Source organism: Battus philenor, unplaced genomic scaffold (assembly GCF_028537555.1).
Source record: "Battus philenor isolate CCGP_79_NKW_IND1 unplaced genomic scaffold, ilBatPhil1.0.hap1 SCAF_24, whole genome shotgun sequence".
In the NCBI taxonomy this organism is placed as follows: Eukaryota; Metazoa; Arthropoda; class Insecta; order Lepidoptera; family Papilionidae; genus Battus; species Battus philenor.
This window is the reverse complement of record NW_027181687.1, coordinates 373,420-390,350: the sequence shown is the minus strand read 5'-3', so window position 1 is coordinate 390,350 and position 16,931 is coordinate 373,420. Positions and strand designations below refer to the sequence as shown.

The 16,931-nt window shown below is 35.3% G+C and overlaps 1 protein-coding gene across 1 annotated transcript in view; it reads right to left on the bottom strand.

Moving 5' to 3' along the window:
* The window catches only part of Nox (NADPH oxidase), a 62,499-nt gene that overhangs the window by 14,210 nt on the left and 31,358 nt on the right, over positions 1 to 16,931 (bottom strand). The window contains exons 2-4 of the mRNA XM_068767852.1: positions 5,896 to 5,990; positions 2,972 to 3,083; positions 1,437 to 1,534 (exon numbers count right to left, since the gene is read on the bottom strand). Of these exons, the coding sequence (XP_068623953.1) occupies positions 1,437 to 1,534; positions 2,972 to 3,083; positions 5,896 to 5,990 (305 nt within the window). The remainder of the gene's footprint in view (positions 1 to 1,436; positions 1,535 to 2,971; positions 3,084 to 5,895; positions 5,991 to 16,931) is intronic.

The following is a 16,931-nucleotide window of genomic DNA, read 5'->3' as shown; positions in this document are numbered from 1 at the left end:
GCCTTGCAATGGGCGTCTATGAGCTGAAACGAAGATTTAAGAAGAAACGGCATTGTACCGCACCTTACAGGGGCTAAACCTGGGTAATCAAGATTAAAGAATAGGTTATCCAGGTGAATGAAGATGTAGGAGCTACAGCACGACGTGGTCAACGCCGCATCCAACTCTGTGGAATTCAACATCATAGCACGCTGTAATTACGTCGTGCGAACAAGATATACCCCAACAATATTTTTCGCCTTGTGATTACTTGATAATTTCGTGTTGTTTTACTGGTTAAATATCGTTGTCATAGTTTTAGGAATATAGGCTTGCCTACACAAACTTGAGTAAGAAAAAGACCAAAATTTAGCCACTTCCGCACATGCAGTGGTAGTCGTGCAACAAATGCACCGCCCGCCAGCCCGCTGATAAATGCGTATGCGGCAAACAATGCGAATTAAACAACTGCCACCGTCAAATCACACAGCACGTGTTTCACCCCACGGGGCATCTTCAGGAGTTATGTTACACCGATTAGTGCCAAACGCAGAGTCACTCTGTGTCCTTTTCTTACTTAAGATGGACTTCCGCAAAGTAACGCCTGATTCCATTAAATACACAAACTTGTACTTTGGACTTCATATTGTTATTACCTTCTCGACCTACCGGTTCTAGAAAGAATCCCACAAAGGTATAGTGATAGATATGTTTCACATTTTTGTACATGTATTGCAGTGACAAATATCAAGTACTTTCTCGAAATTTTTTTAGAGGCGAAATTCAATTTTTCTTACCAATAATTTATGTTTATTTAAAACAAAAACAATCGAAATCTATTGTATTTGAAGTATTAAATCAATAAAATTATACGAAGAAAAACTCTGAATCTAGGGTGGGCCAAAAATTTTTGCAAATAGCAACACTTGATTTCTCCAAAACCGTGAGAGTAAGGGGCCAACGGCGAGACGGAGCACATCTCGACGATGTAATTTTTTAAAAATATATTTTAATAAATGATAATTACGGTAAATAAATCATAAACAAAATAGCATTTGTACTTTTATTTCTACTCATGTTTCAAAAGTGCAAAAATTTATGGCCCACCCTATATACTCGTATAAAATCTGCAAAATACAGACTGCATTTAGTGTGCAGCGGATGTACACCAAATAATTCCCCATCTCCTTTCTTCCATTGGACAACAAGACGCACGGGTTCACGACATCTGTACACTTGAAATTCCTCCCACCTGTACTAAGCGTTTTGCTTATACTTTTATAGTGTCAACAGCCAAGGTATGGAACAATCTTTGTTTCATGGCATCATGACAAGAGTGGATAGGTATCATCTAGCCAAGCATGTCATAGACCTCGTCATCACTTAAAATCAGGTGAGACAGATGTCAAAAGCTTCGACTGAAAAGGATAGAAGAGTGTGCTTCGATGTTTATCCACCTGCTGCTGGAGACGGTAGAGATGAACTCCATAACGTCATCGGCCGTAGCGTAGCCGTCTTCGTCTGCGTCCACCAGCCGGAACAGCTTTTTGGTGACCTGGAATTTTTTATTTATTTATTTATTATCACTTTTTTGTATATATTGGACATTAAAGAGAGTAAAAAAAACAATTCATATGGTACAAGCGGCGGTCTTATCGCTCGATCGAGGTGATCTCTACAAGACAAGCTTTGGATAAATGAGAGACATGAAAGAGGGGGCAATTTACGTCTAAGTAATTTGAGACGCTGGATTCAGGCCTCTTCCTACTTCTACTTCCTACTATTTTTTTATTTTAATATACTCGTTCCCCCTGCTTTGTTTGGCGCAGGGACATTACAGTGCGGGTGTAATAATTTTAACTCCTATCCACTTTGTACGCTGTCTTTACGTGGTCTCTACTTTAGAACCTTAAGGGCCTAACGGCTATCTCATATAGGATCATTGTAAACGCTATATAACAATTTATTTCGTACTACGTTGCTTTCTACTACTTTAAGGCTTGACATATAGTATTGTAAAACTATACAAAGCTGACTCGACAAAGTGATAATTTTATAAAGAATAGACAAAGGTCGTATTTTCAGCCTGAAGACACCCGCTGCAAGGCATGGACTTACCCAAAAGATATCTATAGGAGGATATACATAGTCGCTGCGCTTGGAAGATGGGTTGGTTATAGCAGTGTGGTGTTATGGTACTCAGAGGATATTGATGCCTATAATCAAGTAAGAAAAGTGTGAATTGTATAAGATCGTACCCAGGATATCGAACCCGCGACCTACGAACTAAAGTCCCAGTACTCTACCGCTGGTCACTAATCATGATAGCTACATTCTCATCTTTCTAAATACATCGCTATATTGTTTAATTTATTGATATTTTTACGTCTATACAATATTAACTGCATGAAACACTGGGCTACTTAACATTCAAAGTAGCCAAACGCGAAACCAAACATCTCTGACTTCACTCCTTTATACTTGTAGAAACATGATTCGCGCTCGAAATATCTCTATTTCTGTTTGTTTGTATAGTGGATCTATGTAACATTAAACATTTATACTACATACATATTAGGGTTATTAAATCAAAGCAGAAGACGAAATACCATATATATCGATTACAATAAACTTTATAAGAAAAATCTAGATCACCATGAGAGCAATAGAGAATTTTTTTCTTTTTGTGGCCCCCGTTATGGGGATTTCTCGTCTTCTCTTCTCTATCTATTGTGGGACAGGGACTTTGCTTTTATTTAATAATTTTTTCATGTGATATTTTTAGTTTCGCACTCTTCTATCGTTCCCCTATTATCTTTCATTATGTTATTCTCTTTTTTCTACGATTCTTCTATCTTTCCCTTTTATTCGATACCATTCATTCTTCTCCTCATACCTTAACTATTACGATTTATTTATTTATATTCTACATCACATTTTTTATTTAGGTATACATTTATATATATATATATTGCGCTAGCGCAATCATTACCACTTTGTTCTGTAGGATTTGTCTGAACGTGTCCTGCGAGATGACGCCGTCCCCGCACAGCACGTACGCGACGCTCTCCACCTGCTCCACGAAGTCCAGCTGTTTATCCTCTCTGAGAACAACGGTGGCCATTGGTGATAAAACAGATCTTAGATATTTTACTAGACGTTCTTAATCATCAATTTCATATAAGCCGATAGATGCCCACTACCAGGCAATGGTGCCAGGGTCTCCGCCAAAGATAGCCTCCACAAACAGTCTTGCATTGCTACATCCAGTGACTTCCTTCGACCTTCACCATGTCGTAAGTACGTACATTTAACGCTTGCTAATGTTTCCAATTATTCATTTAATCAAAGAAAACCCACAGACAGCTCAATAACAACTTTAGATGTGTAGATTAAATAAATTGAAATTAGTTCACTAATTGCAAGCTTCCATCGATAAATATTGATATATGATCATCATTACACTTGATAAACGCATGCAAGGCATAGGTTTCCTCCAAAGATGGCCCAGACGGCCGGTCATGCTCTGCTCGCATCCACCTACTTCCTTGGACCTTGGCAACATCGCCAGTCCACCACTGGGCTTCGTGGTCGCCACTCAAGAACCTAATATATAGATGAAAAATCCAACATGAGGTATTAGACATCATCATGTGTGCCGATAGATGCCCACGCCAAGGTATAAACCTCCAACAAAGATCGCTACAATCACCGGTCCGGGACCACATCCAGAAATTTTCCGTTGCCTTGACCATGTCTTCGATCCACCCAACGTGGGGCCCATCCACGCCGCGTTTACCGGCCCGTGGTCGCGCTCGAGCACCTTTCGGCCCCACAGCACACGGAATCACAAGTGATGTGATCCGCCCACTGCCACTTCCAACGAATATTCTTCGAGCTATGTATATGTCACTTCAGTTATTGTCACGCTATTCTAATTCTGGCATTTACAACAGAGCTCTCAACTTTTGTAACGAAAAAAATAATAAGAAAGGACCAATATCTAGCCACCTCCGCACATGCAGTGGTTGTCGTGCATGAAAGTGCACCGCCCGCCAGCCCGCTCGTAAACGCGCATGCGACAGACAATGCCAACTACATAACCGCCACCGTAAATTCACTCAACACGTGTTTCACCCCTCCACGGGGCATCTTCAGGAGTTGATGATTTAGGTTGGACTTCCGCAATGTAACGCCTGAATCCATTAAATAGAAAAAAATAATTTTGGCATTTAAATAGAATTGTCTGTTGGTGATATCAATGGATTGGGAGGCTGCCGTGCTGCAGGATACTTCATGAAGTGATCGTACAAATTACTTTCTGAGATAGTCGAATGAAGTTTTCCATCGGACGTTACAAAGATTATACTATGAGTTCCTTTGCATTTTGTATTTAAAAAAAGTATTTTTTGCTATTCTGCCCAAGTGACATTATCAGATTCAGGACAGGGCACCGAGGGCGCTTAGAATAAACCTCTTTTAAGGTATCAAAAGTCGAGAGTTCTACAAATCCACCGAACAGGGAGGCAGACCAGGTCTTAGATCGCTTTGGCGGGCGCTCCATGGAGTGAATAGGCTCAAGGCTGTCATTCGTCAATAAAACCCGTTTAGTGTTCCAACTCAAAGACACCGGGAGAATAGAACCACGACTTCGATTGATAATAGCATCGTTACTGCCACTTCGGAAAGCATTACTGTTGGGTGAAGAACTGGCAGAAGAAACTCCAGCAAGGCTTCTATCTACAATGATCGAAGGTTGAAGACCTCTATGATACTCGAGCCCATCTCGACTCCGACGAGGCTGGTTGGTATTCAAACGACTGTGAAATGTCTTGTACGATGCCTCTCTTAAAGTCGTCGCGTCATCCGGAGTTTAATATGTGCCTTTAAATGTCCCGCATTTGGAGGGCTCCGATACGAGACCGAATGCCGAATAAACATAAGGATAGAGGAAGCTACAATCGCCTTCATTTTGGCCGAAAAAGAGAAAAGGGAGGCCTTCCTCGGTTACTGCAGGTTTGTGGTGAATAAAGTAACAGGAAGAAATAAAACTTAAACATATAAAAACAGAAGGTTTAGTATAATGTAGAAAAAATGATAGTAGAAATAAATTAAAATGTAACTTAAATAAATTGTCATATAAAGCTGTCATAAAAATAACTTTACGGAAACATAATAAATAAAAATCAGTAAAATATTGTAAATAATAGATTGCAAAACCGCAGTTATTGAGGATGGATTAGAGGAACTGAATAGAAGGGAAAGAAATATTGAATTGTGGAATGAGAGAAAGTAGAAAAAAAGACAATGTGAAGCATGGAAGATGAGGAAGAAAATAAAAAAAATATAATGTGAAAAAATTATTAAGGAAATATAAAACCCTGTTCCAAAATAAATAGGGGTGGAACGAGAGGTCCCAAATAGCGGGGGCCACAAAAAAAGAAAAAAAATAAGTGCCTTTAATCACTTTCATTGTGTTCAATATTTCTGTATATATTATATTAAAAATTGCATAGTTTTTTTATTTTACAAAACATGATTTCGACATAAATAGAACAGAAATAATTCTCGCCAAAGGGCGTTCTCTTCTGGTTTACATTTGCGTTTAACAAATATGTTAAATAATAATATTATTAATACACTCATTTAATTAATAAGTAAATTGTGAAAATTTTTTATATATCTCGGGCAGCAATACCTACTGAATCAAACTAAACGGTTGTCTTTTTAACACACCACCTTACATGCTGGAAATGTTTTATATTTTAGTTATAAAAACTTTTAAAATATGTCTTGTAACTTAAAAATAACAAATTATTTAAGAAAAACGAGCACGAAGTTAAAAATTTACTATGAAATGTTAATTGTATTAAAAATGTTTTATCATTTTACTTCCTATGAATTAACAAAACTCACGGGAGCCTCTCCTTTAGGAACTCAATCCAGTCTTCCTGGACTAGATGATCTTTCCTCTCTACGTCGAACAGACGAAATATCCGGTCGAGTAGATCCTGGAAAAGTAAAACACGTGTCAAAGAATATTTTATTCTAGAGAAAGTCCCACTTTAGTGGTAAATACAAGAAATTAGTTTATAAATAAATTGTATTACAATTGTTTAAAAATCAAACACCATAAGACACCTGCAAAATAAATAACAAATGTCATTACTTCTCTATCGAGTAAAAAACGTACGTCATCTTTTTCAAATTTACCCCCATATTTAATTAACTATTTTAAATTAAAAATGGCGGCATTGTTATTCGTTTATTATAAATTTCTATTCTAAATTGAATATATCATTGACGATTTTTTTGCGATATTCTTGGATTCTTTATATTTATAATGCTTTATATTTAAATTTTATATTTTTTTAAAAAGCTTAACAGGACACAACAACCTTTTGTATTCTGTTAAATATATTATATAAAACTGAAGTTAAAATTATTGACAAAATTGTGTAAAAAAACTAATTTATTTTTATTCTAATCGTTTTAAAATTCTTCATCGGATGTTTTTACTTGCCAATAGATGTCGCTATAGTAATAATAATTTAGTTCCAAAACGTATCAACAGATGGCGTTAAATACAATATTAAAGTATTCTCCAGCAATTATTTTAAAAAACATTAAGCAGCTGTAAGTCGTTCCAAGCATCATAATGTTTGGATTTAAAGTAAAGTAAAAATGCGTAGGAGGCACGGTATATAAATGTAGACATTTCTCGCTTGCAAACTTAGTGGTTCGATCGTCCTGTCAAGTATATGGAATGATTTGTCTGTATTAGTTGCTGTCAAATTTTTTTTATAAATTCGACACAATACTTAATAAGTAATCTTGTAATAGTAATTTCATAACATTCAAGATATAAAATAGAGGTATGGTTAAGCTGGGTTTACATATAAAGGATTCGACATTTTTTTTTCGTATTGTATTTCTTAATCTTAGCTTATATTTCCACATTTATCGGTGCAAGCTAGTAATTAGAGAAACTGCAAGGCATATATTATTATTAATACACAAAATAAGATTGTATTCCGAGAACCGTACTAGCGACCTATAATCGCAAGTCTCTATCTTCTACCGCTGGTCAATCGCTGCTCAAGTGCTATTAATATATCTACAAAGTCATTGATTATTTTTTGCTGTTTGTATTTTTTATTGTTTGTGCTGTTTGGTATGGGATACCCTATCCAAAAATTAATGGTTTCATAAATGCTAAATAAATAATGATAATATCGCCACGAAGGCAGGAAACGTTGATATAGCTGTCTCACATAAAGGTATAGATATAGTAGAATAGAGTATCCAAATGTAGTATAGAGTATCCAAATTACAGTTTTGTGACGACTGCAGAGGTTTTATACTCCAGCTGGCTTGCAAGAAAATTGACAATGTCATTTTCAAATATCAAAATGATTACATTCTAGAATATTGTTGACGAATATAAATTTCGATACTGGGGACATTCTAGGTCAGTCTACATCCTGAAGAGAAGTTAACAACAGAAGACTCATAATAGAAGAAGAGAACAGTAGGGAGTGTTACTGTGGGCAGAATCGCTGCCAGTTTCGTTGCTCGAACTCTAGAACATTAAAAAGCATATTTTGGGTAAGTTTGCATTTTCCTATCCTATGATAGTGACAATATTCTAGTAACAAAAAACTTAAAATTATGTTCACTATATATTTAAGTTATTTATTATTTTGTATCTTTCCCTGCAGACTTTGTACTACCAGAAGTTATAAGTTCATCAATTTCGAATAGAAAAAATGCATTAATAGTAACATTGAAGAGTGAATGCTATAGATTGATTGGAAATAGGTGTAAAGTGTTTTGCTGAATGCGCAACACATTTTAAACCTTTATATCTGTAACAAATCATCCTGTATATCAGTTTCGTATTTTAGTACAGGAGGCAACCTTCATTACGAAGAATTTCGTAAACAAACAAAACTTGATTTAATTAAAACTTCAAGTGAAGGAGAAAGTTAATTAAGCCATTGCAATTATTGATAAATAATTAATATGGAAAGCTTTAATACAATAATTCCTGGCGTTAATTAGGCGCTAACGGCACTTGCGTAGCTGTCAGTTGCTGACGCTGTGACAGGCGACAGCGACAGGTGACAGATGACAGTTTAAAACAAGCTGCATTCCGTACATATAAATACATTTAAAAAACTTTTAAGTTAAACGATTTTTTGATACCCATATTGTGGTGGTTGTGGAAAAATATGTACCTAGTCCTCCATATTGAAACGGCGTCCATCTTGAATTTTAAATTTTGACATAATCATCGTGTTTTACTAGTGTAGCCCTGTCATTTGATACCCATATTGAGGGGGTTAGGGAAAAATATGTAATCCGCCATTTTGTATCGGCGGCCATCTTAGATTTATAATGTTATTGATTTTATTATATTGTATTGTCATCTAAATTAAATGTGTGCCCAATTTCAAATCAATCTGACAACGGGAAGGTGCTTAAATTTCAATTTCTAATTTTTACGAGGCCCGTCGTTAACAATCGCGTCTCGGATCCATATATCATCACTGGCAACATACATTGGTTAAACATCTTCATCTTTAACCAATGTATGTTGCTGGCCATATGTTATTTTACTTTTTAAATTCTTTTGGCTTTTAATTACTACTGCTCAATATATATATATATATCTCAGGTTTCAAGGGTTTTTTTCCTTAACTTTTTTAATTCAACAGAATTTTTGAGGCACATATTTTTTATAACCTGACAAATAGGAAAAAGACAATTTTGTTATACAATATTTTGTATAAAGCATAGTCAGTGGGAAGCTTGTTCATGCCTCACGCTATCTTTCACACATATAAAAATACAAACACTCACACACTCGTACACACCAAAACTTTTAATGTTTCTGCTTCAAACATCGAATCGGCACTTAAATAACTTCGAGTGATGAAAGTAAATTCGATTCCGAAAAAAGAATGAGAGTAATTTCTGACAGTAATAAAGGATAATAAAACACCTTTGGTTTTATTTTTTGTTCTCCTGTTTAATGTATTGTAATTAAATAAAAAAAAAACAGTGTTTCCGTAATATATTAAATATTTTAACTTGTCAATGCATTTTATTTTTATATCTTTGTACACCTAAAAATATTGAAAAAAATCACAACTGTTAAATAGCAAAATTATGCATTTACTGCATGCTTTTCGATTTACACGGTTTTGACTTGAAAATTTTTAATTTTCGATTTACACGTTTTTCTCGGGAACGTATCTACCGTGTAAATCGGAGGATAGGTGTATAATATAACCGTCGATTCAAAAGCATATGTTAATGTCTATTTGAATATACATATTTTGAACTTAAAGGTTTACACTGACAAGTTAGTTATTACACCTTTAAAGCCTCTACACCTGCAATCAATCTGTATATCATGACGGCTTTAAACACTAGATCCAGACAGCAGGTCGAAGGCTCCCAATGACCTGAATGTTGTAACCTTCAAAGCTGTCGAGCGAGGTCCCCGCTCGGGCCGCGTCTTGGTAATTGATGTAGTGTTTGACAGGTACAGTGTCCGCTGCTCCCACGCCGACTCACTTAATTCTAACTTATGAGCTGACAATCCGCGCAACACGTAACTTATCTAAGCTTAACTATAAATGGAGTCATTTATTATGCAAAGATATCGAACATTAAAGAAGGTAATTGTAAGTAATGTAATAATATTTATGAACTATTAAATTAATTTATTATTTTAGCTGCACACAAGTGTGACAGAGAACGGACTTCATGTTTGAAGTTTTGAATTCTAAATATATAAGATTAGATACCAAAAAGTCTAATTTAGGAAAAACTTAAAGATTTGATTCTAAATTTTTTTTTAAAACTGACTTTTTATAAATTTAATTTTTTTTAAATATATGTATATATGTAGACAGTTTTTAAAACTGACCAAATTCCAAATTCAATTTTTATTCAAGTTGGCGCATATGCGCTTTTTATCATCGATTACTTTAACATTATAAGCAGTAAGCTGCCGGCGGTTTGGCGCACTGATCTGCTAAAAGCCGGCCAGAAACTCAGCAGTTGCTCTTTTAAAATTTGTAGAAATTGAAAATATTTTTTTATGTACATTATAATATCAATCACGTAAATGAGTCAACAAATGAAATTCCACACATTTTGATAAACTAAAAACTCTTGAATGCTCTTATAGAATTTATTTAATTATACATTGCTTGTTTAGATTTAAAACTAAGAAACTGAAGGTTTAAAATATCTCGTGGAACTTTATTATATATGCACATACACATATCTATGAAAGATTTGATCACTTTTTGTTGTCAAAATGTAGGTGAGCTTATTTTATTTCTTATATTTATCACATGTCTGTCACAATTTTTCATAAATTATTTTAAATAATGGCGCATAAATATGTTATTAGAAATGTATTGCGAAGCAACCATTACAATACATCTCTCAGAGTATCTCTAGCTTTTAAGTTATAAATAGCCTTTACAGGTAAAATAAATAAAAATGTAAAATGTAAAATAAATATAGAATTAAGTAAGAAAAGGACCAATATTTAGCCACTTCCGCACATGCAGTGGTAGTCGTGCAACAAATGCACCGCACGCCAGCCCGCTGATAAATGCGTATGCGGCAAACAATGCGAATCACACAATCGCCACCGCCAAATTACTCAACACGTGTTTCGCACCTCCACGGGGCATCTTCAGGAGTTATGTTACACCGATTAGTGCCAAACACAGAGACGGCATGTGCGGAAGTGGCAAAATATTGGTCCTTTTCTTACTTAGGATGAACTTCCGCAAGGTAACGTCTGATTCCATTAAATAAATATAGAATTGATATTTGCGGCACTCGTTATAAAATACCGTTTGAAAGAAAGCTATGAAAATAAAATAAACGAGACGAGTATATACGTCCGTTGATTGTCTTACATTTTTTATTTCAAAAACAACCTAGTTGAGTATACCTACGAGTGTTGAGAGATGGGAGTTCCACTGAAGATCCGATCATCTTTTCCTAGACTGCATCTTCTCTTAATTTTTGTGCTTAATTTTTCCTGATAAACAACCAAGTGAATGCGTTTTGGGTCCAGGATCATAATAGATTCAAGTTTTGCTTATGACTGTATCAAAAACGGCATTTAAATCGCCGTCGTTAAATTTCTATATCAATTAATGGCTCCAAACAAAGCGTTGTGAGCTTCGTTTAAATCATTATTATAATTACAGAAATAGAACGTCCACTAGTGGGCATAGGCCTGCCCCATAGATAACTAATTCAGTTGAAAACGGTCTGAATACCAGTTAAATAATACATAACTTTAAAATATAATTTCCAAGTTGCCGCCGATTTATGAAAATAAATGTCGTGATATGATATCGTATATCGTATGTGAAAAGATAAAGAGTTCTATGTTCGAATTTTAAAATTATTTTAAATGTTATTTTTAATCCGGCCAGTCGTAAAAAAATTTGTGAAATTATTTATCAATTTTTAACTAAAACTACCTACATGGTTTGTCCGAGGCATATGGCGTTAAAAAGCTAGAGTTCTTATTTCAAATTTCAATTTTTTTAAATTTTATTATTAAAGAGGCCAGTCGTATTAGAAACATATGTATCAATCTGTCTTATTAAAAACAACCTATACAGTTAACTCGAGGCATACGACATGTGAAAATAAATATTATTTTTAAATTGGTCAGTTTTAAAAATATTTCGAATTACCAACGTACTAATACGAATAGCAGCGTTCTTGATCTATTTAATATTGTACCAACTCCTATATAAATCAAATTGAAATAGATTTAGCCATCCTATGACGTCACTATGGGATTATTACTCAAGCTGCAATAGGCTCAATGCTTGCTGTAGTCACGCACTAGTAGATCAGTGTCGTTTCGGCCTTAATGTGACGCTCGTGACTTACCAATGGGCTTAGATTAGGTGCGCTACACACTGCAGTGTACACGCCGAACGTAATTACTATCAGAAAATGGAGAACTTATCTCATTTCGTTAATTATAACGATTGTAAAGATGCGTTTATAGGTAAGCAAAATATCAGTCTTCATTCGACGTTTGTTCGGTGCGGACTTGTTCTCCCGTTATCAGACTTATTATTAGGGAAGTGATAGTTAATACTAGTTTTTATTAAAATGGGCTCCTCAGATGTTCTTCTATTGATGTACACAGGATCTCATTAGAAAGATTTTTTAATCTGGTTTGCACTGCTGCCAAAGTAGCATTTGCAGATTTTACGAGTTCGAAGGGGCAGAGCATAGAGGCCTAAGCTTAAACTTCAAGGTAGCGAACTTCGGAAGATGCTTAAGAAGCTGGTGCATACTAGTTTCACCGGATTGGGATGTCGCCGCTTAGATCGCTTAGTCAGACGCTCCGTGAACTAACTAGGTGCCAGGACCTAGTCGAGGGGACCTCAACTTGGGCTGTCACTTGTCGATAATACCCGTTAAGAAATCCATCTCAAAGGAATTTAAGAGAGTCGAATTTGATCGGTTATCCGAAGCTATACAAATCATCACATCAAATGAAACAATAGAGGGCACATTGTGTGTGTGAAAAAGTGATGGCACGAAAGCCGATATATTACACTACATTTTTCAGAGAACAATATACATTATATGTGTATTTATTTGCTTCGCTATATAGGAGAATATGAGCGTATTAATGCAGCTATATCGCATGGAGCTCGCGCCAAGTGTGTCGCTAACCTAAAGTTTAAGAACGAGCGCTAGAGGCAAAGCTGAGATCGTGCTATATCTAGCGCCTGATAAATATCTCGTGACTTTATTTGAGCCGACGTGAACATCGAAATGTTAGGATGCTGACGGTTTGAAGGTTTTTTTTTACCGCAACGAAGAAAACGGCAGCAAATTTTCATTATCGAAAACAATTATTAAGAATTTCTATTAAAAATTATTTACCAAATTCTGAAGGATTGTCTAGACAAGTAAAATGTATTAAATTTTTAATATAAAATTCAACACACATATATTACTTATTTATGAAGAAGTTTTCTCTGAAAAAGGTTTGCGAACGTTTTAAATACGTGTTCACTTGGCGAAAAATTTCAAATTATGAAAAATTCTCCATAAAAGAAATTGGCCAGCAGTACAATTGACATATATTGGGTTTGTTAAAGTTGCAGACAGGATAGGTATTGAAAAATGATAACTTCAGCGATGTACCGTAGGCTTTTGATGATTTTCTATAATAATTAGCGTTTAACCATATTTAACACATACAGTACTCATCGCCGAATGGGATATGTCTATAATATCAGTGTTTACTTCTCGGACCCGTGCGTCATTGTGCTTTTGGCGTTGTTCTTCCTATCTCTGATATAATTATCATCTTACGAAAACTAGTATTGGATTCATTCTCACAGTGTAGTAATGATTTGTTTAAGAAATTCACGCTTAGCGTGTTTCAGTTGAGTCAGACCGTACCGACAGACCGTCAGTCCTTTGAAATTATTTAAACCTATGTGTAGTGATAGTCCAAAGGGAGTTAATATTCGCTACACTGTGTACCAACTCTGTCTCCAAAGTTACCAAAATTTGATATTGGTTCCTCAGCATTGATTGCAAGAACAGCATATAATTATTAATTTAACACACAGTAAACCAAATTTTGGAGACTGTTTTTCTTACTACACCAATACCTCACATTGCGTCGTGGTTACGTTCCAAAAAAAAACGACGCAAATTGAAACGCTGCAAAGTGAATTAAGATTTTCTATAGCAAATCATGTAAAGATCGAAGATAGGTTTCAGGGTCACGAAAATACTACATTTTAAAAAGAAAATTGAACAAAGTAAACATTTAAGAAACAAAAATATTATAACTGAGCCAATAAATAAATTGGAATAATATTTACCTTTTTTGTAACCAGATACATCACGTAAAAATTTATATAACTTTATAATTATCTTTTAAAAAAAGCATAACACACAACGTAACTGAAACTCAACTCTAAAATTAGCAAAACATAATGAAAATAAAACTCTATTAAATTGCGTTGATTTTCAGTTAGAAAGGGAAACCCCGAGTTTTGATGACATGGCGCAGTTAGAAACAAAAGTATTGCCATCTTTAAGAAAAAAAAGAACTTCAAAAAAAATTAAAGACTCGAACCCAAAACAGCGCAACCTCGAAAATCTAACGACGCACAGTGAAAAGTAGTACTAATTAAGCAGCGACGCAACTTCGAAAAAAACGTAAAACGAAACGACGCAAAGCGGGGTATTGGTGTATATTATAGTTAATATTTCTGAAACCTATTGATTTTTTGATAATGTCTACAATGTATAAATTAATAGAACATGATGTATAAATTCACATCTTTAAGGCTTTTACATCTATAACCAAACATTCTGTATAATCACACATTTCGTCAATTTTCTAGTTGTATTGGTCAATCCGAGGCAATATGTTTGATCTAAATACTCCTATAACCAATCATCATGTACATAAACATCCACTATTACAATTACAGAAGATTACTGTTTACTGTAGCATATGAGATCGTTTGATCTCGTCGCAATGTATTTAAAAAGCCTTAAAAAGAACCTTTTTATCAAGGCACATTCTGGCGCGAGGACTAAATTAAATACATTGCAGGGTGTAAGTACCCTATTTCCAGAGCCGTGAGCTATAGATAACGAGGTTGGCGCTCGTGGAATGTCCATTAGGCCTTGCCGAAGATGGCGGCGCGTGGTTTACGGATCAATCAACGACACCTGGCGGCCTTCTACGGAACCCAACAGCTCCCGAGCCGCATTCCGAGACCCTAAACAATCCAGCGAACTCGATCCCGACCGAGATGTACCGTGAAGATTATTATCTTTATTTATTTACCTATACACTTCATGTACATTGTATAACGGAGTACCGAACGTTCTACCAGTAAATGATGGTAGTGAAAAGATAAATTAATCATAGGTGAAAAAAATAAATCTCTTAAAAGATAACAAAAACCGGCAAGCTGATAACAACCTGATATAAAGTACACCAATACCTCGCTTTGCGTCGCTTCTTTTTGCGTTATTTTCGAGGTTGCGTCGCTGCTTAATTAGTACTAATTTTCACTGTGCGTCGTTAGATTTTCGAAGTTGCGTTGTTTTGGGTTCGAGTCTTTAATTTTTTTTGGAAATTTTCCTTTTTCCAAAAGATAGCAACACTTTCGTTTCTTATTGCGCCATGCCATCAAAACTCGGGGATTCTCTTTCTAACTAAAAATCAACGCAATTTGAATACAGTTTTATTTTCAGTTTGTTTTGCTAATTTTAAGAGTTCAGTTTCAATTAAGTAGTGTATAGTAATGTCGTGTGTTGTGCTTTTTTTTAAAGAGAATAATAAATTTATATAAATTTTAACGTGTTCTTTCTAGTTACAAAAAAGGTAATTTTATTCCAATATATTTATTGGCACAGTTATATTATTTTTGTTTTTTAAATGTATACTTTGTTCAATTTTCTTTTTAAAAAGTAGTATTTTTGTGACTCTGTAACCTATCTTCGATCTTTACATCGATTGCTATAGAAAATCTTAATTAACTTTGTGGCGTTTCAATTTGCGTCGTGTTTTTTTGGAACGTAACCACGACGCAAAGTGAGGTATTGGTGTACAAGATATCTATGGGGGGATATACAATAATCTCTATATTTAGCAGGTGGGTTGGCGGGTGGGTTGGCGATCTTAGTATTGTGGTACACGGAGGACGCTGCTGCACATGCTCTAGAAATTTATTTATTAGCAGTGGCAATCCAGTGCACAAATGTCAATTATCTAAGATTGTATCCCGGGATTTGAACCTGCGACCTACGATCGTAAGTCTCAGTCTACAACCACTGAGCTATCACTGTCCATTGCGTGTGTAATATTGTTAATTATACGCGATGCACTCCCTTAGAAGGCGTCCTTACTCTATGGAGAATATCCTGAAGCAGAAGAACACCCTGTACATAAATCACACCCAATGTGATAAGCAAGTTCTCATTAGCCAAGGCTACGGTACAGAGAGATATTCAAGGACGCTCACCATCCACAAGGCTCAGGGGCTAAGGAACAAGGCTGTATAACAGTGACCATCATATGGTAGCAATATCACGTGACTCGAACTCTTGCGTGTATCACACGAACGAGACTAAAGATGCGGTCGCAAGATTCATCGATGTGAATGCGGCGCTTGCCGTACAGGTGCTGCTGTACATCCCGAGGATGCCAATATGGAGTAGGAATGAGGAAATATTCACAAAAATCGTAATTTTATATCTTCTTTATAATAGATTTAAAAATTGTTAATTATAATGGTTAAACTTCAAAATTTAATAAATAAGATAAAATAAACTATCGTGTGAAAATGACCGCGTGACTGTTCCATATGGAACATTATAATCGCAGCATAGATTGCATATGTATTGAGGCATTACAATACACCGATGTGATCTGTAACGAGTTAAACGTTTAATACATTACAAAAGGTCAGTAATTTCGCCTTCGACTGAAGGCGGGGACGTGGGCCAATTAATAATTCATGAGCTACCATTACGCGTTTAGCGTACACTGCGCGCCAATCTAACGGATCGCGGTCGACCAATAAATCAATTTGTAGGCGGAACTTCGATGTATGACAATACAATGAAATTTAATCTATAACAATATAGATAAGAACACGTATATAGGTATGGGAAAAAGTCGATTTTAATATCGATATGAACAAGTATATCAACGGTACATACATAACCGATATATAAAAGGTAATTGGTTATGGCTGTGAAAGGTAAAAAGAGAAGAATAATTTGCTATTTATTAGCATATGATAAACTCTATTAAAAAATCGTCAATTAGGATTACTATACAGGAACTGCATGATGTCATCTTCAGCGCATTGAAAAGGGGAATCCCACAG